The sequence below is a fragment of the Pristis pectinata genome, chromosome 2 (genome assembly GCF_009764475.1).
Source record: "Pristis pectinata isolate sPriPec2 chromosome 2, sPriPec2.1.pri, whole genome shotgun sequence".
Classification (NCBI taxonomy): domain Eukaryota; kingdom Metazoa; phylum Chordata; class Chondrichthyes; order Rhinopristiformes; family Pristidae; genus Pristis; species Pristis pectinata.
The window spans coordinates 136,396,158-136,421,702 of NC_067406.1; the positions used below are offsets into that span (position 1 = coordinate 136,396,158).

General features: G+C 43.0%; 1 protein-coding gene across 1 annotated transcript in view; it reads right to left on the reverse strand.

Annotated features, from left to right (window-relative positions):
- Positions 1–1,622: 1,622 nt before the first annotated feature.
- The window catches only part of LOC127583618 (alpha-synuclein-like), a 66,568-nt gene continuing 42,645 nt past the window's right edge, over positions 1,623–25,545 (reverse strand). Inside the window, exons 4-5 of the mRNA XM_052039781.1 lie at positions 6,287–6,379; positions 1,623–2,462 (exon numbers count right to left, since the gene is read on the reverse strand). Coding sequence (XP_051895741.1) covers positions 2,430–2,462; positions 6,287–6,379 — 126 coding nt within the window. The 3' untranslated portion in view covers positions 1,623–2,429. The remainder of the gene's footprint in view (positions 2,463–6,286; positions 6,380–25,545) is intronic.

Consider the following 25,545-nt stretch of genomic DNA (forward strand, 5'->3'; position numbering starts at 1 on the left):
AGTCATAAGGGGGACATCAGGGGAAGTTTTTTACGCAGAGAGTGACAGGTGCGTGGAACGCACTGCCAGCAGAGGTTGTGGGGGCAGATACATTAGGGACATTTAAGAGACCCTTAGGTAGACACGTGAATGATAGAAAAATAGGGGGCTATATGGGAGGGGTGGGTTGGATAGATCTTAGAGCAGGATAAAATGTCGGCACAACATTGTGGGCTGAAGGGCCTGTACTGTGCTTTAATGTTCTATGTTCTATGATTACAACACAAAAGAGCATCATTCAGCTCATCATCATAATGAACCAATTTGTCCCACTTTATTTCCAGCCCTGCAGACTTTCCCTTTTAAGTGCATTTACACAAACCCATCTGAAAGTTACATCACTTGCTCAAGCAAAGTGCTCTCCTTATCTCCCTCCTGCTTCTTTTACCAAATTAAATCTCTTGCCTTCAAGCCATTGGGTCCTTTAAAGACTTTGATGGACCTGAATGTACAGGCACTGGGAGTCATTGCTCTTGCACAAGTTGGCATCAGTGACCAAAGTCCAATTCCCCTCATTTGCCGGAGTAGCTAGCTTCAGAGTGGAGTTGCCAGAAACGTGGGAGTGTGTTCATCGGTTGCACAGAAGGAAGACTTATGGCACATGGAAACCAAAGACAAACCATGGAAGTGGTTTGCAAATGCCCCTTCCCCATTTTGCAACCTTTCATAACTATGCAAATGTGTTGCAGGCTGAGCCCAGGCTGCTGAGAGTGGTTCATACTTTATCACAAAACAGACAGCAGTAAACAAAGCACAGGGTTTAGTTGCCACCCTCACAGACTTTTGCTTTTAAAACGATATGTTTGCAAAATGTTCCTATCCAAGAGCTGGATTGCAAAACAGAAGCCAATTTTAATGGTGAAGCTTCAAGCGAAAGGTTGAAGGGAACGTTTCGTGGTAGTCATCCAACTTGGCTCAGAGCTTGAGGGAAGGTCGAATTTATAAGCCTCTCCTCTTCCTCTCAGACATTCACATGTGACTGAGGAACATCACTCTGAAGCCAGCCACTCCATAAAATGAGGCAAAGAGTTGGTACCTGGTCACTGATACCAAACCAGTGCAAGAGTATTAGCTACTAGTGTGTAAAGGGAGGAAAATGTTATCACAATCCGCATCCCCACACAATACCCAGTGAGGCAGACGCACACACAGTTCCTTTCCACATATTGTGGCCCAGGAACGTTGATTGCTTCTGTCTCTACAGGTTCTGCCTGACCTGCTGAGTTTTTCCAGCGTTTAGGGTTTTTGTTCCTGTTCACACACACATCACCCACTGAGACAATCACAGGTACAATCTCTTTCCCCACCACTGTGCAGATATAATCGGCTGTCATTCGGGGAGGTGCTCAGTGCTGGCAATTAAACGTGAATTTAGCTCCCACGGTCACCCTCCTTGACTCTTTAGGAGCATCTGGTATCTCTGGCTTCTTCCTGATGGCGACGTAGCTGAGAAACGAACTTCAGCGCATCAAGCTTGTACACAACACAATGGACTGGGATATGCATGCACCATGCTGCTAGCTGGAGTGAATTGTAGACTTATCACACAGAGGTCTGCGACATTGAAACTGACTCAACAGTAGTAAGAGTTTTGTACATTCCGTTTAATTGGTTTCACAGAAACACCAGATATTTATATACACTCATCAAAACACCAGCACAAACTGATTTTCAGTCTCACAGTTGATACTTAAGTGCATAGCTCCATGCTGGCTATTGCAAACATCGTACACAAGACAACGTCCTCAGCAAACAGAGCCATCTTACATGGAAAACACAGCAATAAATAGGTTACACAAAGTTACACACACAGACACAAAGACGCACGCACACGTGCATACAAACACGCACACGGACATACACACACATGCACTCACACATACACACGCACACACACAAGGTCTTTATAGATTGGAAAGCAATAGACAACTTCATAATGTTGAACCTCAAAAATAGTGGGGTATAAATTCATCCTCAATTGTGTGCTCGAAATGCAGAGGTACAGTCGTACAGGTACTCGGTGTTCCACATCCAAAATCCTGTTCCATTGACTTCAGTAGAACCAAAATTTGGAAGCAAAGCGTGCAGCTGTTAAATGACAGCATGTTTAATGCAAGTGACTGAGGATGGATTTTCAACCCAATATCTACAGAATAAGGAGGCTCCCGTTCCCAGATCCTCATTACAGTGGGAGGGAGCTCTGGGACAGGGCCTGGTCAAAGCCACAACAATCTGGAGTACAGCAGATGAAAGACTTCAAAGTACACCGTGAACAAAATCACACTTGGAGAAAAGAATCTTACAACTAGTCACATCTGAATTGAAGAACTTTCACATGGAAAAAGAGTAAAGGGAAAAAAGTTCTTGGAGTGTGCCCATTCTGCTGATACTCACGCTTCAGGTTCATACTCTTGATATTCGTCCTATAGAGAGAGAGATAGGAAATTGAGAAAAATATCAGTGCATTCGACAAAACCCGGGTAGAAGATCATCAGGTGGAAGATACAGGAGCCTGAGGGCACATACCACCAGGCTTAAGGACAACTTCTATCCCACTGTGATACAACTATTACGATGAGATGGACTCTGACCTCACAATCTACCTTACTGTCTACCTGCACTGCAATTTCTCTGTAGCTGTGACACTTTATTCTGTACTGTTATTGTTTTTACCTTTACTACCTCAATACACTCTGTACTAACTCAATGTAACTGCACTGTGTAATGAATTGACTCGTACGATCGGTATGCAAGACAAGTTTTTCACTGTACCTCAGTACAAGTGACAATAATAAACCAATACCAACGCTAATACTATCAGCGGGGTTCTTGAAAGGGAGGGTAAATAAAGGAACCTACTAAGAGGGGTTACCAGTCCTGGGTTGGTGCATTAGCACTCTGGTTGTTCTGAGAGGGCCAATAACAGATGTATCATGAGAATGTCACCTAGTTTCCCTGACAACGCTCCAAACTTGCATTGCAATGTGAGTGAGGTCATTCCGTGAGACTGGTGTGGGAGGTCAGAACATCAGCATGCGAGTGATTCGTGAGTGGGGATTCCAGGACAAATTTTCCAAGTGGCATATTTGAAGCCGGAATTTGTAGAAATCCCAGCCCATTCCAGAAAAAGCCAACTTCCACAAGCAAAATGTTGCAAAACACAGAGCTGCACTCTTGGATTTCTTGGCCATTTTTGTTTTGTCACAGTGGTTTACTACAATGGAGTGGCCATTTCAAAGGACAGTTAAGAAACCCAACACTATGGCTCTGTCGTCACATTTGAATAATGAGGACTTGGTGTAATGGCCAGACTGGGTAAAGGTGTTAGACTTCTTTCCTTGAAGGCTATCAGTGAACCAGGTAGGTTTTTATGACAATTCAGTGGTTACCATTACCGATAACAAAACAAATTTATTTATTTACTTAAATTTTAAATTTGCTATCAAAGGATTTGAAATACTGTTTAATGTTCATTGGATCTTTAGTTGAGGTCCTGCAATATTAGATCAATATATAAATATTAAACCTCACTCTATAGTTCCCATGAGGCATAGTCTGTTTTGTGATGGAGTCCTCTGTGCTTACCTGGATGAATGCAGCTCCAACAGCACTAACCACCATGCAAACATCGCAATTTGCAAGACTGGCCCCTGTCCAATGTTCATCCCTACACCTGCGTGTGCATGGGAAACACACCACCTCAGAGATCGCTCCAAGTAGGATACCACCATGCCTTGGAAACATCTCTCTTTCACTTCATTTCCCCTCAATCTAAATCCTGAAACCCCCTTTTCAACGACTCGGTGTGAGTATCTTTAGCTCAATGGCCCGGCAGCCCAATGCAGCGATTGGCCACTATCTTCTCAACGGTGATTATGGATGGGCTTACTAGCACTGCTCAGCTCCCATGAATAGAAAGCACATCCATCAAACTCTCCATCTCTGAAACTAAACGATCAGGGCAGACAGACGGATGGGAGGGCCATTGGTAGTGATTGTCCCTTCTTCTTGCCTGGAGGACCAGCCCAATGGTGCTTAACTGATTGGCCAATCTGCAGCCATGAGCTCACACAGTGGTGGCTGATCTCACTTGGCATTCGGACAGGTCATTTCCTAGCACTGGATAGTGACCAACACTCCCTGGTTGATTTGCATTCACCAGTTTCCAGGCGGCTTATCAAAAACAGGTGCTGCTTGTCTGAGCTCAGCTGTAATGAACCTGCAGCCATCTGGTTTGCACAACCTCCATGGATTACAGGCTCTCTGGAGAGAGTTACACTCTTCTCCGTCCTCTCTATGTTAATTATGTCTTCCTAACCTGCCGTCCTGTCTCCTGCTTCCTCTTATGTAACCCATCTGCTGATCTGTTGGAAGTGTATAAAATTATGAAGGGCATGTAAAAAGGGTGGACAAGCAATATCTTTTTCCCATTATTGAGCGATCCAATACCAGAGGGCATGCACTTAAGGTGAGAGGGAGTAGATTCAGAAGAGACGTGCGGGGTAAGTTTTTCACTCAGAGAGTGGTGGATGCCTGGAATGTGTTGCCTGATGGGGTGGTGGAGGCAAATTCATTGGGGGTTTTTAAAGAGGGGCTTGGATGGGCACATGAATGAGAGGAAAATGGAGGGATATGGGCATTCTGGAGGTAGAAGGGGCACAATATTGTGGGCTGAAGGGCCTGTTCTGTGCTGTATTGTTCTATGTTCTTATCCAGCTTTCCCTTAAATGCACCAATGCCAAGTGTTTCAACCACCATGTGACAGTAGGTGCTCACATTCTTACCGCAGTTCTATGAACAGATTTTCTTCCTGAATTCTTTAACTGACCTGTAAGTGGCCAACCTATATTTATGCTTCCTTGTTCTGGACTCCCACACAGTTGGGAACAGTTTCTCCACATTCAATCTACTAAGTAACCACCCATTTTTCAAGGCCATGGTCCATGTTGTGGGGATCTCTCTGTCGATGCAGCCATGGCTTTAAGAGAGGACAGAGAAAAAGTAACTGCAGAATTTTTAAAAAGTTGAAGTCATTGCACAGGATTTCTCTGTTTTTGCTCTCCACTCTCAACACTGCAATTATACTTTGGTGAGATCACACTTAGAGTCTTGTGTGCAGTTCTGATGTCCTTCCCTAAGAAAGGACTCACTTGCCATAAGAGAGAGTTCAACAAAGATTCACAAAATTGACTTAGAGCCATACAGTCATAGAGTAATACAACACGGAAACAGGCCCTTCGTTCCAACTCGTCCATGCCGACCAAGATGCCCACTTAAGCTAATCCCGATTGGCTGTGTTTGACCCATATCCTTCCAAACATTTCCTATCCATGTACCTGTCCAAATATGCTGTTATCGTACCTGCCTCAACCACTTCCTCTGGCAGCTCGTTCCATATACTGACCCACCCTCTGTGTGAAGAAGTTGCCCCTCAGGTCCCTTTTAAATCTTTCCCCTCTCACCTTAAACCTATGTCCTCTAGTTTTTGATTCCCTTCCCCTAGGAAAAAAGACTGTGTGCATTCTGGGACTTCTGGGATGTGTGACTTTCATACAAGGAGCAATTGGGTTGACTAGGCCTATATTCATTAGAGTTTAGAAGAATAAAAGGAGATTTCATTGAAATATACAAAATTCTAAAGGGCTCGACAGGTTGGATGTAAGGAGGATGCTTCCCTCAGCAGGGATGTCATGAACCAGGGTTTAAAACTTAGGATACAGGGTAAGACATTTAAGACTGATATGAGGAGAAATTTCTTCATTAGAAAATGGTGAACTTCTGGAACTGTTCACTATACAAAGCTGTGGAAACTGAGTGACTATATATTTAAGCAGAAGGTAGGTAGATTTCAGGACACAAGAGGAATTACAGTGTACAAGGAGATAGAGCAGAAATATGGTATTGAGACAGAAGATCAGCCATGATTGTATTGAATTATATTGAAAGGTGGAGGAGGGGCTTGATGGGCTGAATAGCCTATTCCTGCTCCTATTTTTCTGTTTCTATTACTACTCCACCAATTGTTGTGGGAACAGGGAGTGTGGTATCTCAGTTACTCCGCCTTCATCCATCATGCCTTGTCCACTCACCATTCATTCCTGTATGGTAACCATGCAATAACCTTGTTATCAGACTCCTGATTCTGAACTCAGAAGCCCATCCAACAGCTCGCCTGCGCTGAACTCCTCAAGCCACCCACGTTAGCACCTCCAGTCTGCTAGGCAAAATCAGAACAGATTCCTCTTACCCCAGGGACTGCACCATAGGCCTCAGCATCAGGGTCTGTCTGCAGTGCTTCTGTGTTGTCCATCACACCCTCCTGCGGGAAGAAGTCTTCATCCTGTCAACAAAGTAAGTCACCGTCAATACTGTCGGATTCAATCCTGCTTCCAACTTTACAGCTGTTTGTTAAAATGCACGGCGTCTCCACTGTGAGAGTACAATGAATACCCACAGACAATGTCCATTTATCACAAAGAACAAACTCAATTTAGCTCTCAGAGAACCATTCCAAATATTTCACCAGGTAGTGGTAGATCAGTTCGTTTCACTCTCGATGAGTTTGGAGGTTGTGGGTTCAAGTCCTGCAACAGGGCACAAAAATCCTGGCATGCACAACAGGGGGAGTGCTGCATTGGATGAAACAATAGGCTAAGACACTGTATGCCCACACTGAGGGATTGAAAATATCCCATCATTCCATTTGGAAAAACGCAATGGAAGAGCAATGAGGAGGCTTACAGGAGTGAGATTGATCAGCTGGCCGAGTGGTGTTGCAACAACAACCTCGCACTCAACGTCAGCAAGACCAAGGAACTGATTGTGGACTTCAGGAAGGGGAAGTCGAGAGAACGCACTCCAGTTCTCATTGAGGGGTCGGTGGTGGAAAGGGTGAGCAGCTTCAAGTTCCTGGGCATCAACATCTCATAGGATCTATCTTGGGCCCAGCATATTGATGCAATCACGAAGAAGACACTCCAGCAGTTCTACCTTGTTAGGAGTTTGAGGAGATTCGATATGTCACCAAAGACTCTTATAAATTTCTACAGATGTACGGTGGAGAGCATTCTGACTGGTTGCATCACCGCCTGGTATGGAGGCTCCAATGCACAGGATCACAAGAGGCTGCAGAGGGTTGTAGACTCAGCCAGCTCCATTACTGGCACAACCCTCCCCACCATCGAGGACATCTTCAAGAGGTGGTGCCTTAAGAAGGCGGTATCTATCATTAAAGACCCTCACTATCTGGGACATGCCCTCTTCTTGTTACTATCGGGGAGGAGGTACAGGAGCCCGAAGACCCACACTCAACAATTCAGGAACAGCTTCTTCCCCTCTGCCATCAGATTTCTGAACGGTCCATGAACCCATGAACACTACCTCATTATTCCTTTTTTTTGCACTACTTATTTATTTTTGTAATTTATGGATTTTAATGTCTTTGCACTGTACTGCTGCCGCAAAACAATAAATTTCACATTATATGTTAGTGATAATAGATCTGATGCTGATTTTGAAGCTCTGCTTATCCTCACCGATACTCATCCTCCATCACAAAACAGATTCCATCATTTTCAGTCCTTTGTCCCCTCCACTTATCACCTCCCAGCTTCTGTCGCTATATCCACTCTCTCCTCCTCTATCTGCCTATCACCCCCACCCACCCATCCCCTCCTCTGCCAGCTCTTGCTCCACCCCTTCCCCTCACCTTTTCATACTGACCATTTCCCCTCTACCTTTCGGCTCAGATGAAGGGTCTTGACCCAAAACATTGACTGCCCATTTCCCTCCATAGATGCTGCCTGACCCGCTGACTTCCTCCAGCGTCTTGCGTGTTGCTCCAGATTCCAGCATCGGCAGTCTCTCGTGTCTCACGAAACAGATTGTCCACTCATTATCATACAGCAGTCTCTGGGAGCTTGATGAGTTCAAACAGGCGGCCATATTTCCTGCATATAAAGCGACTGCATTTCAAAGGAAAACAAATCCTTTGGCTGTAAAGTTGTCGCATTTCCTGGAGTCTCAAAAGATGCTGCAGAAAAGAAAGTTATTTCATTTGAGGCTTGTCATTGAAGTTAAGTACTCCTCAGGCACACAATCCATTGTGTGGAGGTCAGTTTGGAGAAAACTTGCATTGAGATAAATACTGCTACCAAGTGTTATAACATTAAAACTAAGGAAACAGATTTCCTTTTCTGACTTTCCTCTTCCTGGTTCAGCTTTTCCGCCTTGTAACCCCCATCTGTGCTCATCTCTTTCTCACACAAGGTCATATTAAGTGTTAAGACTATTGGTCATGGGGATATAGAGTAGTACAGCACAGAAACAGGCCCTTCAGCCCACCATATCCATGCTGACCATCAATACCTGGTCTGGAATGCACCAATACTTAACCGGAGAAGATCTCCACTCTGAATGCCCACAGTCTAAAAACACCTGAAATCCAAACTTCATGAGGCAAGTGACTCTTTAAGAAATATTTTGCAAATGTTAAATAATCCAATAAATAAATATTTTCATTAAAATTTTATACAGTGTTGCAGCATTTATTTACACCAGTTTAAAATTAGAGTAGCTACACAAAAACACTGCTGATCTATAACCTGAATTTAACAAGTTAATCCAAATACTGTTTGGTCCCAAGGAATTTGGACTGGAGATCTTTCATGGTTTAAACAATGAATGGCATCAAAGTGCTACAGGGCTTTGTAGACATGATATGTTCCACAAATGAATCTCTTTTTTTGCATGAGATCCAGATGACAGATCACTAAACTGTATTTATATGGCTTAACATTGCAAAGTCAGTTCTGTTGAAAGAAGCCGTGCAATCTGTTCCGGTTACTGGTGTTCTGGGCACTGTGGCACAGAGCTGCCACCTCACAGTTCCACAATCTGGGTTTAATCCTGACCTCCAGTGCTGTCTTTGTGGAGTTCACACACTTTCCTTGTGACCAAGTGGGTTTGCTCCAGGGATTAGTGTAGGATTAGTCTGAATGATAGTGGACTTAGTGGGAAGAAGGGCCTGCTTCCATGCTGCATGACTTCATGACTCGATGGCAACCCCTCCCACATCAGTTTAAACCGCAGAGCAGATTTGACAATAGGCCAGTTTAAATCCATGCAACAAGGGGCCTTGTCGTGTTTCGAAGGGAGTTTTGATTGCACAGGAAGCTGGACTGGTAACCACAATGACAACAACAACTTGTATTGACGTAGTGAAAAATCCCACTGTGTTTTACCAATGTGACCGACAAAATCTGATATCCAGTAACATCAGGAACTTCTGAGACAGAAGAGCAAAATATTAATGAAAGTGCAAAGTTTTAAGGAATGTCTTAAAAGGAGGAAAGAGAGATATAGAGAGTTTGGAAAGGAAATTCCAGAGTTTGGTGGATTACCAGCTGAAGGTATGGCTGTCGTTGGTGGGGAGGTTGAATTCGGGGACATTCTGGAGACCAGAACTGGAGGAATGCAGATATCCCAGAGGATGCATGGCAGGATGAGGTTTCAGGAATAGTGAGGGATGATGCCACGGAGGGTATTGAAAATTACAATGGGAATTTTAAATCCGAAGCATTGTTTAGCTGGGAGATGAAGTGACACACTGATGCAGGGATGGTGCTGTGAATTAGATCAAGGGCAGCAAAGACTGGGATGACCTTAAGTGAGCTGTTGATTGTTGTCGTAGAGTCATAGAGTTTTACAGGACGGAAACAGGCCCAACTCATCCATGCCAACCAAATTGTCTACCTGAGCTAGTCCCATTTGCCTGCATTTGGCCCATATCTCTCTGAACCTTTCCTATCCTTGTACATCTCCAAATATCTACTAAACATCGCAATTGTAGCCGCCTCTACCACTTGCTCTGGAGCTCGTTCCACGCACCCAACTCCCTCTGTTTCCCCTCAGGTCCCCTTCAAATCTTTCCCCTCTCACCTTATGCCCTCCAGTTTTCGACTCCCCTACCCTGGGAAAAAGACTGTGACCATTTACCTTATCTACGCCTCTCATGATTTCATAAACCTCTGTAAGGTCACCCCTCAGCCTCCTTTGCTCCAGGGTAAAAAAGCCCCAGCCTATTGTAACTCATTATTTGACTAGTTAGAACTCCCGTTGTTGTTGATAATGAGGAATATTCTAAGAAGGCAAACAAAAATGATTCTGAAATGTACTAGGTGTCTCAAACTGATTTGATTTGATCGTTGACCTCTTAGAATACTCCAGGCCAATGGAGCATAATTATTATTTCAGGTGGCTTTTGTGTCATGATGTTAAAGTGGGTCAAATTTAACCTAATGTAATATCAAGATAAACTAACTTCAGTTGAGTGCTGGGATGACTCATGCCTTTATTTTAGCTCCGTCATAAATTCTGTACTCTCACTACCTCATCTAACTATTGCCTCAATCCCTGTAATTTTAGCTTTAGATGAATGAATTGCATCACCATATTCAAACCATTGCAAAGAATGACTACTTCCATATTGGTAGACATCATCACCTCTGTTCCTGTCTCATCCTTTGTACTGTCTGGGACCCTCATACATCCCTTAGACCCAATTTTTCCAGTGTTCCCTTGCTTGGCCTCCCATTCTTGACTCTCTATCAACATCAGCTCATCCAACAAGTCTGCTGCACCGGCACATGGCACTTTTTCGAAGAAGGAAGGGACTTTTTCCTGATGTTGTACCGATAACAGATTGTCTGGTCAGTCCTGAATGTGGGATCTTGCTCTGTGCAAATTATCTGCTCCATTCCCTACGTTCAAAAACAAATGTTCTTCTTTGGCTCTAGATGCTTTGGCATGCCATGAAATTGTGAAATATACTGTGTGAATGCATCTTCCTTTTCACCAAGCAATCAGATATCCTCACCACTGCAAGAATTGGCTCATTATTTATAACTGATTACATTGACGTGACATGCTTTAGATGTAAATCACTGTGTACATACATATCATTAACGACTAATTGGCTAAAAATTTAGAAATGTAACATTTATTCTCTCATTAGTATAACTTGTATTCTAGAGAGCAAAATGGACAAAACCATTAGTCACTGCTCCATCCTACACAAAAGGAGAAAACTTACAAAGTGAGAAATTATCTCAGAATCTGACCTGATTATTAACCAGTCAGTTTTAGATTTAAGATAAGCAAACTTGTATTTTGATGTTAATTTGAACATTTCTCCAGCGCTTAGTAAAATGATCACTGTAATAACAATTGCTTCAGGATAAAAGTTTTAATAAAAGACATGGCTTGGGCCCCAGGGTAAACACATGATTGTGCAAATATTGAGCACAGACAAATATATGCTAATAGCGGCATAAATATAAAGTGGGAAACATGAAATAAGGAAAGAGATCATGAGAGGCATTGAGAGGGTAAATGGAAGCAGAAGAGTCTAAAACTAGAGGGCATAGATTTAGGGTAAGAACTTTAGAGGGGATCTGAGGAAGAGGGTGGTTGGGATCTGGAATGTATTTCCTGAGTCTGTGGTGAAGGAAGAGACTCACAACATTTAATAAATATCTAGACAAGCACTTAAATCACCAATGTGTAGGAGACAATGGACCAAGTGCTGCTGAATGGGATTAGTATGGCCAAGTTCTTGTTGGTTCACATGAGCGCAGTGGGCTAACAGGCCTGTTTCCGTGCCGACTGACTCTTTGATTCTACATCAATACAGAGCCTTCTAAATAGATTGGATACAAACAAAAATAAAGTAACCGTCATACATAGCAAAATTGTCCTTCCAGATTGTTATGGGGAGTTAAAGGGAGAAGGGTCATGTTGATAATTCTGTTGCTGTGGTATATTAACTCTTTTTCTATCTTTTGCTCCGATTTGACCTGTATTCTGTGAACACCCACCTTTATAGTTCATTGCATTACAGGACTCAATTTAATATAATCTGCAATGTTGGTTTATTGTAAAGCCTGACAAATTATTACTGGTGGTGTAGGTGTGTCCAAGAAAACCACAATAAAGTATCTGTCAACCTTCAGCTGTGGTTCCACTAGTACTGGCAGAAATCGGGAGCTCTCTCCCAGAAAGCTGCCAGGGTGAAGCCAATTATAACGTCCAACACTGATGTTGATATATTTTCACCTGGAAAGGATAATGAGCCAGCAGGTATAGAGAGCACAGGCCAGGAATGATCTAATTGAAAGATGTTACATTACCGATGGGCTGAATGGCCTATTTTCTCACTGTGGCTGTAAACCATATATTTCTGACCACCTGTATAATCATGGAAAGCAAGCAAACTGACACCTCAGGAGCTGGGTTGTCCAGTAAATGTCAGGAATCTGCTTAAGAATGGTAAATGATAAGATGCAGTAAGAAAGACAAAGAACAGTTGGCAAGATACCAACCAATTGTAACTTGTTAATGACTAAGCCTCTTAGTTGGCATGGTGCCTAGTGTTGGCAACAGGCTGCACAGTACAATGAATAGAGTAGGAATTATCTGCTGGTGAGACATCATCCCTGCTGCATAATTTATGATTATATCTCCTTTGCCCTAATAAAGAACACAATAGTGTTCACCCAAGTGGTCTTTCTTGCATTAACTACACCGTGGTTGGCAGCCCCATGGATGGCTTTACAATCAAACTTGATCCTGTCATTAAATAAAGCCCACAGTGAAACTTGTTTTTTTTTACATTTAACGTTCTCCTGTATTCATGGTCACCAGCTCTCCCTGTAGACAAATCTTACATACTCAGTGATCTTGTGGGCACGTTATTCTGCCCAATATTAAGATAAACAATAACCACAAGAATCACTTTGGAGATCAGACCAGGAGTCATAGAGTCATACAGCACAGAAACAAGCTATTCACCCTCACTTGTCCATGCTGACAGAGGTGCCTATCTACGCTAATCCCATTTTCATGCATTTGGCCCATATCCCTCTATTCCTTTCCTATCCATGGAAGATAAGATAAAATAAGATATCTTTATTAGTCACACGTTCATCGAAACACACAATGAAATGCATCTTTTGCGTAGAGTGTTCTGGGGGCAGCCCGCAAGTGTCGTCACATTTCTGGCGCCAACATAGCATGCCCACAACTTCCTAACCCGTACATCTTTGGAATGTGGGAGAAAACCGGAGCACCCCGGAGGAAACCCATGCAGACACGGGGAGAACGTACAAACCCCTACAGACAGCGGCCAGAATTGAACCCGGGTCGCTGGCACTGTAATAGCGTCGTGCTAACCGCTACACTACCGTGCCTCTCCAAAGGCTTTTTAAACACAGTAATTGTACCTCCTCTACCACCTCCTTTGGCAGCTTGTACCATATGCCCACGACTCTCTGTGTGAAAAGCTTGCTCCTCACCTCTCCATTAAATATTTCCCCTCTCACCTTAAAGCTGTGCCCTCTCGTTTTAGACAGCCCTATCCTTGGAAAAAATATGGCAACTACTCACCCTCTTCATGCACCCTGTAATTTTATAAGCCTCCATAAAGTCATTCCTCAGCCTCCTGCACTTCAGTGAGAACAATCCCAGTCTGTTCAATCTCTCCTTGTAATTAAAGCCCTCCATTCCAGGCACCACCCTGGTAAGTCTCTTCTGCACTATTTCTAATGCTACCACATCCTTTCTATAGTATGATGACCAGAAATGCACACAATATTCCAAATATCTTAACCATTGCCAAACCATTGCCTTGTTCAGCTGCAACATGATATCCCAACTGTGAAACTCAATACCTTTACCTATGAGGGCAAGCAAGCGAAATACCTTCTTCACCACCCAATCCACCTGTGTCACCATTGCCAGGAAGCTATGAACTTGCACCCCAAGCTCCCTTTGTACATCAACTCTTCTAAGATTCTTGCTGCTTACTGCATATATTTGGCCAATATTACATAACCCAAAATGTATTGTCTGGGTTAAAGTCCATCTGCCACTGTTCCACCCAACTTTCCAGTTGATCTATGTCCCTCTGTATCCACCCTTAGGCAACCACCCTTGATCTCTACAACTCCACCAATCTTCATGTCATCAGCAAACTTACTTATCAGACCACAGACATACTCATGCAAGTCATTCATATATATGACACACATTTGGGGCAGCATGGTTAGCATGATGCTATTACAGCGCCAGCAATCGGGGTTCAATTCCTGTCGCTGTCTGTAAGGAGTTTGTACGTTCTCCCCGTGTGTCTGCGTGAGTTCCCTCCAGGTGCTCGTTTCCTCCCACATTCCAAAGACATGCAGGTAGGTTAACATGGGTTTAAATGGGCGGCGTGGACTCATTGGGCTGGAAGGGCCTGTTACCATGCCGTAAATAAAGATTTAGAGTTTTTTTTAAGTTTTAACATAGGTTCTAGCACCAATCGCTGCGATACACCACTGCTTACAGACTTCCAGTCAGGAAACCAGCCCTTCACCATTACCCTCTGCCCCCTATCACCAGCCCGATTTTGGACCCAATTTGCCAGCACAGAACTTAATCAGCTAGAATTGTGACCAGGTGGTCATTCAAGGGTTTTTCTAGATATTTAAAAAACTTGCTAAAAGTGGAAAATTTCAAGTCTCTGTAATATTCACACCTCACTCATTTGGTCCCACTGAAGTGAATGAAGCCAACTGGGTAGAAATGAGTACAACTAGTCACCGATATTCTTGGAGACAAATATCTGTCCCTCAGTTCTCAGGGATGATACTCATCCAATTACATCCATGAGTAACTGGTTCAGTGTTTCCAGTTTTTCATTTACAGGCATGGCCTGAGGTAAATTACAATGGAGCAGAGAGACACAATCTCCTCCTCACAGTCTCGACCACTGTGAAAAAGAGGAGAGTCATAATACAAAGTCACTTGAAATGTTAATGCAGAACATACTGCTGGGAAAGTTAAAAACAGAATCCGAGCGCTCCCTTCATTAGCAGAAATTGCAAGTGGTCTCCCAAGGATATTATTAATGACCTGTAAATGTAGAGTAATCTCAGCAGTACTGAAATGATCCTGATATCCGCAGGTTGCTGAATTAACATTTCAGAAGGTGAATGCTTTTAAGTCAGTGTTTCTTCATTCCTGACTGCAGTTGCATTTAACTATTGCATACTTTAAAATTACATTTTCATCTCAGTAAACCAAATTCATCAAAATTTTCATGAACTACACAATAGAACCAATTGTTTAATTTGAAAGATACATGTTATAAATAAAATTAAATGCCTGAGACAATGAGAAAGGAACAGTTAAGTTGACTTATTTGGGGCATTATCTGAATCAACCAATTTAGATAAATCCCTTCGAGATCATCATATTTTCTGTATTAACAGTCTCCTCTTTAAGTGAACCTCACGTCCACAATATCTGGCAAACTCCTCTTCACTGACAGTTATCAACTGTTAACACCTGGGGATCACAACCAAAGTATACTGCATTGTATCATTACAATGAATTGTACACACACAAAGTTTGACAAAGAGCATCCCAAACTATTAGGAAAAATTTGAGAAATCGGAACTCTTCAGTCTAAGAAGATGGTTAAGGGGAAACCTCACTGATATGCAGTGAGTGTTAAATAATCTTGAAACATAAGTTTCAAATCAGGACAAAATATTACATGTAATATTAGTGCAAAGCAAATTTAGAACAGATATTAGAAAAAAAGGCAAGATGGTAGATTGAAAAACTTTTAAAGCAGGGTTTAATGATACATGTACTGAGGATGCTGAGCTGGATAAAGAAAGCTAGTTCTCTCTTGAATCTTTCTTAGATTCTCTTAAAGAAAATGAGCAGTTTTCAGTCATTATGTAGTCAAGAAATGGATCAACTCTTGCATCCTGTCTGAAATTCCGTTTTGAACAAGTCGAGGCTCATTTCAACCAATCTCCCCAATGAACCAGGTTTAAGTACCACAAACTGGAATTTATAACAGGTCAATAGGATGAAATGTCATTGGGAAAACTTCAAAAATATCTTGAGGATTCAATATTCTAATGTGCTAGTATTCACATACTGATTAAAAGTAGTCCACTTTTGAGCCTATATTGAACAGGATTATGTCAAATATATCACAGTGTGAACTATTTTAAAACTGATGAAGTAGATTACACCAGAAGTAACTGGGTTGGACACTGTAACAATCAGCTTTGCTTATTTGTAGGCCAGGCAGCATCCGTGGAGAAAAGCAGGCAGTCAATGTTTCGGGACAGGACCCTTCGTCAGGACTGAAGATAGGAAAAGGGGAAGCACAATACATAGGAGGGAAAAGCAAAGCAGTGATAGGTGGACAAAAGAGGGGAGGCGGGGTGGGCACAGGGTGGTGATAGGTAGATGCAGGTAAGAGATTGTGATGGGCAGGTGCGGGGGAGGAAGGGAGAGCAGATCCACCAGGGGATGGGTCAAATGTAACGAGAGAAAGGAAAACAAAAGGGTAGAAAAAAAGAGAGGCTAGGAGAGGGAAGAAGAGAAGAAGCATGGTGGGGGGTTGTGGGGAAGGGGGTTGGGGATTACTTAAAGCGGGAGAATTCAATGTTCGTGCTGTTAGGCTGCAAGGTTCCAAGATGGAAAATGAGGTGCTGTTCCTCCAGTTTGCACTTGGAATCCTCCTGGTAGTGAAGGAGGCTGAGTTCCTCCAGCATCATAGTGTTTTTCATCTAGATTCCAGCATCTGCAGTCCTTTGTTTCTCTTTCTTACTTGTACGTGGAATGCAGACATTGCTAGTAATGCCAGCATTTAACAATAATTCAGAGGCAGTTAGGAGTCAACCACATTAGTGGATCTGAATTCACATACTCATCAGACTGGAGAAGGACAGTTGGCCCCCTACCTCTTGGGAATTAGTCAATCAGGTGGTTTTTTTGATATATCTGATCATTTGTGGTTACTGTTACTGAGACGAGCGTTTATCTTTAAATTCCAAATTTATTTGATTATATTAATTACATTTCACAGTGACTGTGGAGGGACTCACCTAGAATTGTTTTAACATATCTCTGGATCAATAGACCATACCCTTGACTCCTCATTAAGTAACAACAAGTACACCAATGGACCACCAACCCAGTTTTGATTCCGAGACAAACCTGAGGAAGCTAATTCGAGCCAATTGTCAGGAATTTAATTACAATGTCCCTCAATGGACTTGGAAGATTGGATATCAAAAGATTGGTGCTAGGGCCTATAATAAATCGAGCAGATTGAAGAACCATCAGAAATAGGTCTAGTATACGGCAGCCATTTATAATTCTGCTTTATCACTGATACACTCAAATCTTCATCAATATTCTCTTCAGTCTTATCTTCTGTTTGACTCAGTGACAAAGAAACATGGCATACAGGGTATCCTTGAATGCATTTAAGTTATAAGAAGCTGGGGCGGCACAGTAGCTTAGCGGTTAGCGCAATGCTATTACAGCGCCAGCGATCAGGGTTCGATTCCCTGTTTCTGTCTGTAAGGCGTTTGTACGTTCTCCCGTGTTTGCCTGGGTTTCCTCCGAGTGCTCTGGTTTCCTCCCACATTCTAAAGGCATACGGGTAGGTTAATTTGGGGGTTTAAAATGGGTGGCGTGGACTCGTTGGGCCAGAAGGGCCTGTTACCACGCTGTAAGTAAAATTTAAAATTTAATTTAATTTAATTTAATTTAATGATGGTGATCAACCAACATTAAGAGGCAAGAAACATTGGACTTATTCTGTTGACATTTTAATTCAAAAATCGTTTAACTTTCCAGAATGGTATTTCAATACAGTACTGAGGAAATGTTGCAGAATCAAATATACTTTCTCCAATGTTAAGCCAAAATGGTGGATATAAAAGATATTGTGGTGTTATTCAAATGGAGTGGTGTTGGTAGTGACTGGGTGAGGGAGGTGTGAGTGACTGAGGGTAGTTCTTGTGGTCTTCTTATGGTGTACCTACTGACGTTCACTCCTCAACCCTCAGTGCCACACAACACAGAGTACCCGATCTTCCAACATCGCTATTTGTGGGATTCTGCTGTGCATAAATAAGTTGGTCCATTTGCTTCTGAAACAATAGTGAGTGGACTTCAAAAATACTTTGTGGGTTTTGAAAGAAAATCAGAAAATGCTGGAAATGTTGGGCAAGCCCAACAGAATTCCGCTTCACTTTCCAAAAGTAAAGGTTTCAGGCAGCATACCTATGGAAAGAATTTGATATGAGATAAGACAAGTTAGTTTGAAGCTGCAGAAAAGGTGGGATTGACAAGAGAAAGGGAATATCCTTGATGGGGTGAGGCCAAGGTTGCTTTGGGGATAAGCTGTAGAGGTCATCAGTTGATGGGTTAATGGGGGATGATAGTGAGTCAGAACTGTGTAAAAGGCTGTGAAATGCAAGGCTGCAGGACATGCTCAGCAGGAAAGACTGTCCTAACAGAGAGGGGAAAACTGAGCAAATATCACAGAGGGATGATTTATAGCAGAAACAACCAGTTCTAACACTGACAAGGAAAGCAAGTTACTTAAAGTTGAAGAATTCAATATTGAGCCTTGCAGGCTGCAAAGTGCCCAGATGGGAAGATGAGGTGTCTTTCCACAAGCATATATGAGAAATCATTCTCACAGTGCAGAAAGCCACAGGCAGAGAGGACAGAGTGCGAGGGTGGTGAATTAAAATGGCAGACAACAGGAGACTCTAGGTCACTTCTGTGGACTGAACACAGGTTCTCTGCAAGGTGACCACCCATTCTGTGCTTGACTTCTCCAATATAAAGACAAGATTGTGACTACTGAATGCAGTTTACCAGACTGGAGGACGTGCGAGTGAATTGCTGTTTCACTTGGAAAGACCGTTTGGGTCCCTGGATTGTGGAACGGGAAGGGGTGAAAGAACAGAGGTTGCATCTCCTGTGGTTGCATGGGGAAGTGCCCTGACACAGGGAGTGGCTACTGGGAGCAGAAGATGGACGAGGGAGTCATGAAGGGAATGGTCCCTTTGAAAGGTTGAAAGGGGAGGATGTGTCTGGTGGTGGAATCTTGTTGAAGTTGGCAGAAATAGTAAAGGATATTCCTTTGAATGCAGAGGCTGATGTGGTGGAAGACGATGATCAGGGAAACTCTATCCTTGCTCTGTCCAGGAGAGGGAGTGAGAGCAGAGGTTCTGGAAGTAGATGAGATATGGTCAGGGGTTCTGTCAATTATAACAGAGAAGGAAGAAGGAAGACGTCTTAGAGGCATCTCTGTGAAAAGTCTGACCACTGGAGGAACTGGGAGAATGGAATGGAGTCCTTACAGGAGACAGAGCATGTACAGTTGAGATAGTTGCAGAAGTCTGTAGACTTGAAATGAACGTTTATCGACAGCCTATGCCCTAAGACAGAGAGGTCCAGGGAAAGACAGTAACAGTCAGAGATGGATACGTCTCAGTGAAAACAGGGTGGAAATTGGCAGCAAAAGTTATGACATTGTTGACTTCTGTCCTCTACATTGGAGAAACCACTTTGCAGAGCACCTGCATTTAGTCTGCAGAGGCGCCCCTGATGTTCTGGTTGCCTGCCACTTTAATTCTCCGTTCCTCTCCCACTTTATGCTTGTGGCCTCCCCAACTGTTAAAACGAGGCCCAATGTAAGGTGAAGTAATCGCACTCATTTTCTATCTGGCCACGTTGTAGTCTTCAAGACTCGACCAGAACTGTGAGTCATTTATCTGTGATATCAACTCAGTGTTTCTCTCTCCATTAGCACAATCTGACCTGCTGGGCATGTCCAATAAGTCTGCATTTCACAACCTTGTACACTCCTTTGTTCATACTCTCACTCTCTAACTCCACACCATTAGCACATCAACCTCTATAACTTATCACCATTGCAACCACTGCTTCATCCTATCACAGATATTCCCTTTCTCCTATCCACCTCTTCCCCACCCTCTCTATGACTTAGAACTAACTTTCGTTCCTTCCACATTCTGATGAAGTATCTTCAACCTGAAACATTACCTCTGTTTCTCTATCCACAGATGTGGCCTGATTTGCTGAGTGCTTCTAGCATTTTCTGTTTTTATTTCAGATTTCCAACATCTGCAGCTTTTTTTTGAATTTTCATATGTGGGCTTTGGAGTGGTTTGATTCATCCTGAGGGGAGGAATGTGCAACACAAGGACAAGCCAACTTTTATAAATCAAATGTTACTGATGAGACAAATATACTGCTCCAATTATTGACTTTGTGGTGTTCTGAAGTAAAGCTATTAATGTAATTGAACCTCAAATATGACAAATCTACTAACGTATGTCCCTTGGGGAGCTGCAATGCACAAAGCCCGCTGCTGTCAGGACCACTGACTGAGAACTAATGGGGAAACTTTTTAATTAAATGTGTATTGAATTCAAGTATTGCACTTGACAATTAAAATACAAGAGTGGGAGATTGCAGACGAGCATCCTCATTAAACTTCCAAGTATCAGAAATAATAAAGTTTATGAAAATAAACTTTACAGCCCACTTATTCAAATGCTATCATTGCTCAGAATTATAAAGCAATTTAACGCTGCAGTGCAATGACATTGTTTAAATATTAACAGCTTGACTTTTTTTTTGTCTAGACAGTTTCCAGAAATCAATGAATCACTAAGAGGCTTAAATCATCCATTGATTTTGAGGAGTTGAGGAGGTTTGTGTCCTTGACATTGACAAAAGATCAAATAAATAGGTAGTAGCGGGAGTGGAAGGGTCAGTAAATGGGTGACATGGACTTACAATGATTTGCAAAAGAACAAAATGACGAGATTAGGAAAAATATCTTGGAGTGGCAAGTTCTGGGATGCAGTAACTGAAAGGGTGTTGGAAACAGGTTCATTTAGATATATACCTGAAAAGGAAACAGATGCATGAAAGAGCAGGGGAGCTGGACCAACTGAATAACTCAAAGTGCCAACGTAGTCACAATGGGCTGAATGGTCTTTAGCTTTGCTTAAGAGTTCTAACCTTGAAGCACTCCAGTATTACATTCAGTCAGGTGTCATCTACTTATTTTAGTTGAATGAAGCCTACCCTTCATGGGTCAATATATAATATGGGTTTAACACTACAGTTGTACCCCTAAAGACCTCCTGCAGACTATACCCATCTTCCCAGATGGAAGGGATCACCAAATAAAAGGAGTGAGGAGATGACAGTTTACAAAGCCACAAGCATGAGTATACGAGTAAGAATGAGTTTGAAATGTGTATGTGCAAAGACAAGTGGAGACTTCTATATTTAGTCAGAAGTACAACAGCCCCTGAGGTACAGAGGCCATGATCATGTCAAGTGAAAGAATTCAGCTAATCAAGCACTGACTGCTGCCAAATCTTTGCTTCTAGTTGTGGAACAGGGAACGACAGTTTAATAATGTTCTTTTGAAGTTGGAACAGATTGAAGAAACAGCAACTGAAGGAATGCTGTTACTTTCTTTTATCCTTTTTTTCAGACGTGCATGGGCAGAGCTGAGTCCCTACCACACCTCAGGCATAGAGAGGTCAATGCAGGAGCTGCTGCACTATAGCTGAACCCAGAACATCAGGGCCCTGAAATGGAGAAATAGGTCTCTGAAAATGTGAGTGGGGAAAGTTCCTGTGCCCAATTTGTGAGGCGTAAGGTGTCTGTATCCAATTTTGCACCTTGAGAGCTCATCATTGGGCCAACAAGCTGTGGATGTCTGCTTGGCAGCTCCAGGCAACCTGACAGTGAACGAGAGTGCAATATTGGAGGCAATCAGGGTTAGAACCATAGAAAACTACAGCACAGAAAACAAGCCATTTGGCCCTTCTAGTCTGTGCCGAAACATTATTCTGCTAGTCCCATTTACCTGCCCCCAGCCCATATCCCTCCAGACCTCTCTCGTCCATGTGTCTATCCAATTTACTCTTAAAAGTTAAGAGCGAGCCCGCATTTACCACATCAGATGGCAGCCCATTCCACACTCCCACCACTCTTTGAGTGAAGAAGTTCCCTCTAATGTTCCCCCTAAACCTTTCCCCTTTCACCCTAAAGCCATGTCCTCTTGTACTTATCTCTCTTAATCTAGGTGGAAAGAGCCTACTTGCATTAACTCTGTCTATGCCCCTCATCATTTTGTAAACCTCTGTCATATCTCCCCTCATTCTTCTCCGCTCCAAGGAATAAAGACCTAACATGCTCAATCTTTCCCTGTAACTCAACTCCTGAAGACCCAGCAACATTCTTATAAATCTCCTCTGCACTCTTTCAATCTTACTGACGTCCTTCCTGTGTAGCTGGTCTTGCCACTCATGTCCGTATCCTGAGAATCAGCAATAAACCAAACTCCTGCTGCTTCATAGAGAAATTTTCATTAGTAATGCAAGATATTAAATATTCAGCAGACCAATCCAATTACAAAGCAACATATAAATGACTGGTGATTTTCCTTTGTATAAAGTGTATATTGTCATTGAAAAGATAATTGGGAAGGTCTCCCTCTGGTGCCCAGCAGAGACAGCTGGCTGAAGATTGCAGTTGAGGCACACACCGCACGGGCACCTTTCAGAACCTCAAGATTCTGGGTGAGAGAGATGTCTCTGGCTTTACTAACTTGGCACTTCTATCCATTTGCAACTTCACATTAGTACTGCCTTTCTTCACATTCTGTCAACTCCCATCCACATTAACACAACTGCTCAAGATATCCAATTCCAGCTCACGATCCCTGCGAAATAGCCCCCTTGGCAATCCAAAATCAGAATACTGCAGATGCAAGAAACCTGAAGTGAAAATGGAGAATGCTGGGGACATACAGCAGCAGGTCAGGCAGCACATGCAGAGAGATAAAAATTGTATTTCAGGTCAAAGACCTTTCATCAAAACTCTTTTGGAAGCGTTTGGATTTTTTGCATGGACATGCATTGTATTGTCCCCAATGTTGCAGCAAGCAACAATTCATCACGCTTGTTGTAATCTTTTGGGTTACACAGCCAATGCACTCTGAGTCAATCAGCGCTACATTAGGTTTGTAATACAACAGTCCCATTCTGACAATAGTCAAACTTGCTCCAAACATCTGCTAAATCCTGCTCAGTACAGACAGAAAATCTCACATCTTCATTAACCCCTCTCCTCCAAATTAATTATTCAATGACATTTAAGAAAAAATACACCCGAGGTGGTATAGATTTCTCCAACAGTCATGCAGCCCATTGCCTTCTCTATTAAAATGTCCAAGGCCCTATCACCATTCAGAAAGCTCACACTGCATCTCCTGTTACCGCTAATTACCTGATCCACCTTAAAAATTTGGAAATGGACTTTGGGAGACAAAATACATGCGCTGTGTGATAAGACTGATGTCTGGAACGCGCTGCCAGAGGAATCAGTTACAATCACTACGCTTAAAAAGCACTTAGATAGACACTGGAATAGGCAAGGCATGGAAGAATATTGTCCGAATGTGGGCAAATGGGATTAATGTAGATGGACGAACAGATTGGCGTGGACATGGTAGGGCAAAGGGCTCATTTCTGCGCTGTACAAACCTATGAGTGTTTATCCGAATAACCGATTTGTCAATTTCACTCACAATGCTGCCCTATTTGAATTCCTGGCTTAATTATTTTGGAGGAATTTGACACCCAGATTGAGCTACATCTATGACACAGAGCTGGGTGAAACAATCCTACAACCTCTCTCAACTGGGCCACAACAGCTGCAGTGTGCACCATACACAACACCAACTCGCCTGGGCTATTTCTGCCAGCACTTCCCAAACCTGCAACCTCAACCACTAAGCAGAACAATGCCAGCAGCTACAAGGTAAGACCTCCACCACCACTAAGATCCCCTCCAAGTCACATTCCATCCTGGCTTGGAAATATATTGCCAAAAGGATAGGTTGAGTAAGCTGGGGCTTTTCTCTTTGGAGAGAAGGAGGATAAGAAGTATAGAAGATGATAAGAGGCATAGATCAAGTGGACAGTCCGAGACTTTTTCCCAGTGTGAAAATGGCTAACACGAGGGGGCATAATTTTAAGGTGACTGGGGGAAGGTATAGGGGGGATGTCAGTTTTTTACACAGAGAGTGGTGGGTGCATGGAACGCACTGCCGGCGGAGGTGGTGGAGGCAGATACATTAGGGACATTTAAGAGACTCTTAGATAGACATGTGAATGACAGAAAAATGGAAGGCTATGTGGGAGGGAAGGGTTAGATAGATCTTAGAGCAGGATAATATGTTGGCACAACATCATGGGCCGAAGGGCCTGTACTGTGCTGTAATGTTCTATGTTCTTCAATGCCCTCCCCAATCCTCTCCATCTTTGCACCTATCTTTACTTTACTCTTCAAAGACACTGCTCCATACTACCCCATGACCCAGTTGTTGGTCATCTGCCCTCACATGTCTTTAGTGCTCAGTATCAAATGTTGTTTTGTAACGTGACTTGGGGTATTTTGCCATGTTATAGACATGACATGAATGAACAAAGAACAGTACAGCACAGGAACAGGCCCTTCAGCCCATGATGTCTGTGCTGAACATGATGCCGTATCAAACTAACCTCTTCTGCTTGCACATGGTCCCTATCCTTCCACTCCCTGCATATTCATGTATCTATCGAAAAGGTTCTTGAACACCACTGTTGCATCTGCTTCCACTACCAACCATGGTAGTGCATTTTAGGCACCTATTCCTCTCTTTGTGTAAAAGATTTGTCCTGCACATCCCCTTTAAACTTGCAACCCCCCCCCCCCTCACCTTTGAAGTTATGCCTTCCAGTATTCGACATTTCCACCCTGGGAAAAAGATTCTGGCCGTCTACCCTATTTAAGCCTCTCGTAATTTCATAAACCTCTATCAGGTCTCCCCTCAACTGCTGACGCTCGAGAGAAAACAATCCAAGTTTGTCCAACCTCTCCTTCAAGCTAATACCCTCTAATCCAGGCAGCATCCTGGTGAATCTCTTCTGTACCCTCTCCACATCCTTCCTGTAATGGGGCAACCAGAGCTGCACACAATACTCCAAATGTGGCCTCACCAAAGCTTTGAAGTGTATCATGATTTCCTGACTCTTATATTCTTTGCCCCTAGCTATGAAGACAAGCATGTCATACACCTTCTTTACCACTCTATCTACCTGCGTTGCCACTTTCAGGGAAGTATTTCACGGAATGGAAGCAGCTTTTGTAGTTGTGTGCATCCTAGTGGTTGGCCAGAGTACAACGTTTGCACAGTTTGCAAACATCAGTGAGGCGTGAGTGGGGTTCGTAGACTCAGGATTGGTGGCCACCATGTATCTAAGACAACAGGTCATGGGTATCAAGCCCGACGCACAAAGTCATACTTGGCTTTCAGGTGGATATTAAACAACCCACTCCAACATTCTGAGAGTTCTGGTCAACATTTCCCCTCAACCAACACCTCAAAGGGACAGATTTTTGAGTCATCATCTCAATGCTATTTGTGGGAGCTTGCTGTGCCCAATCTGCTTATTAGATTTTAAGCATTACCACTGTGACACAAAAAACACTAAATACTGGGCACTTATCACAAACAAATCTCACTATCTCAGGATCGAC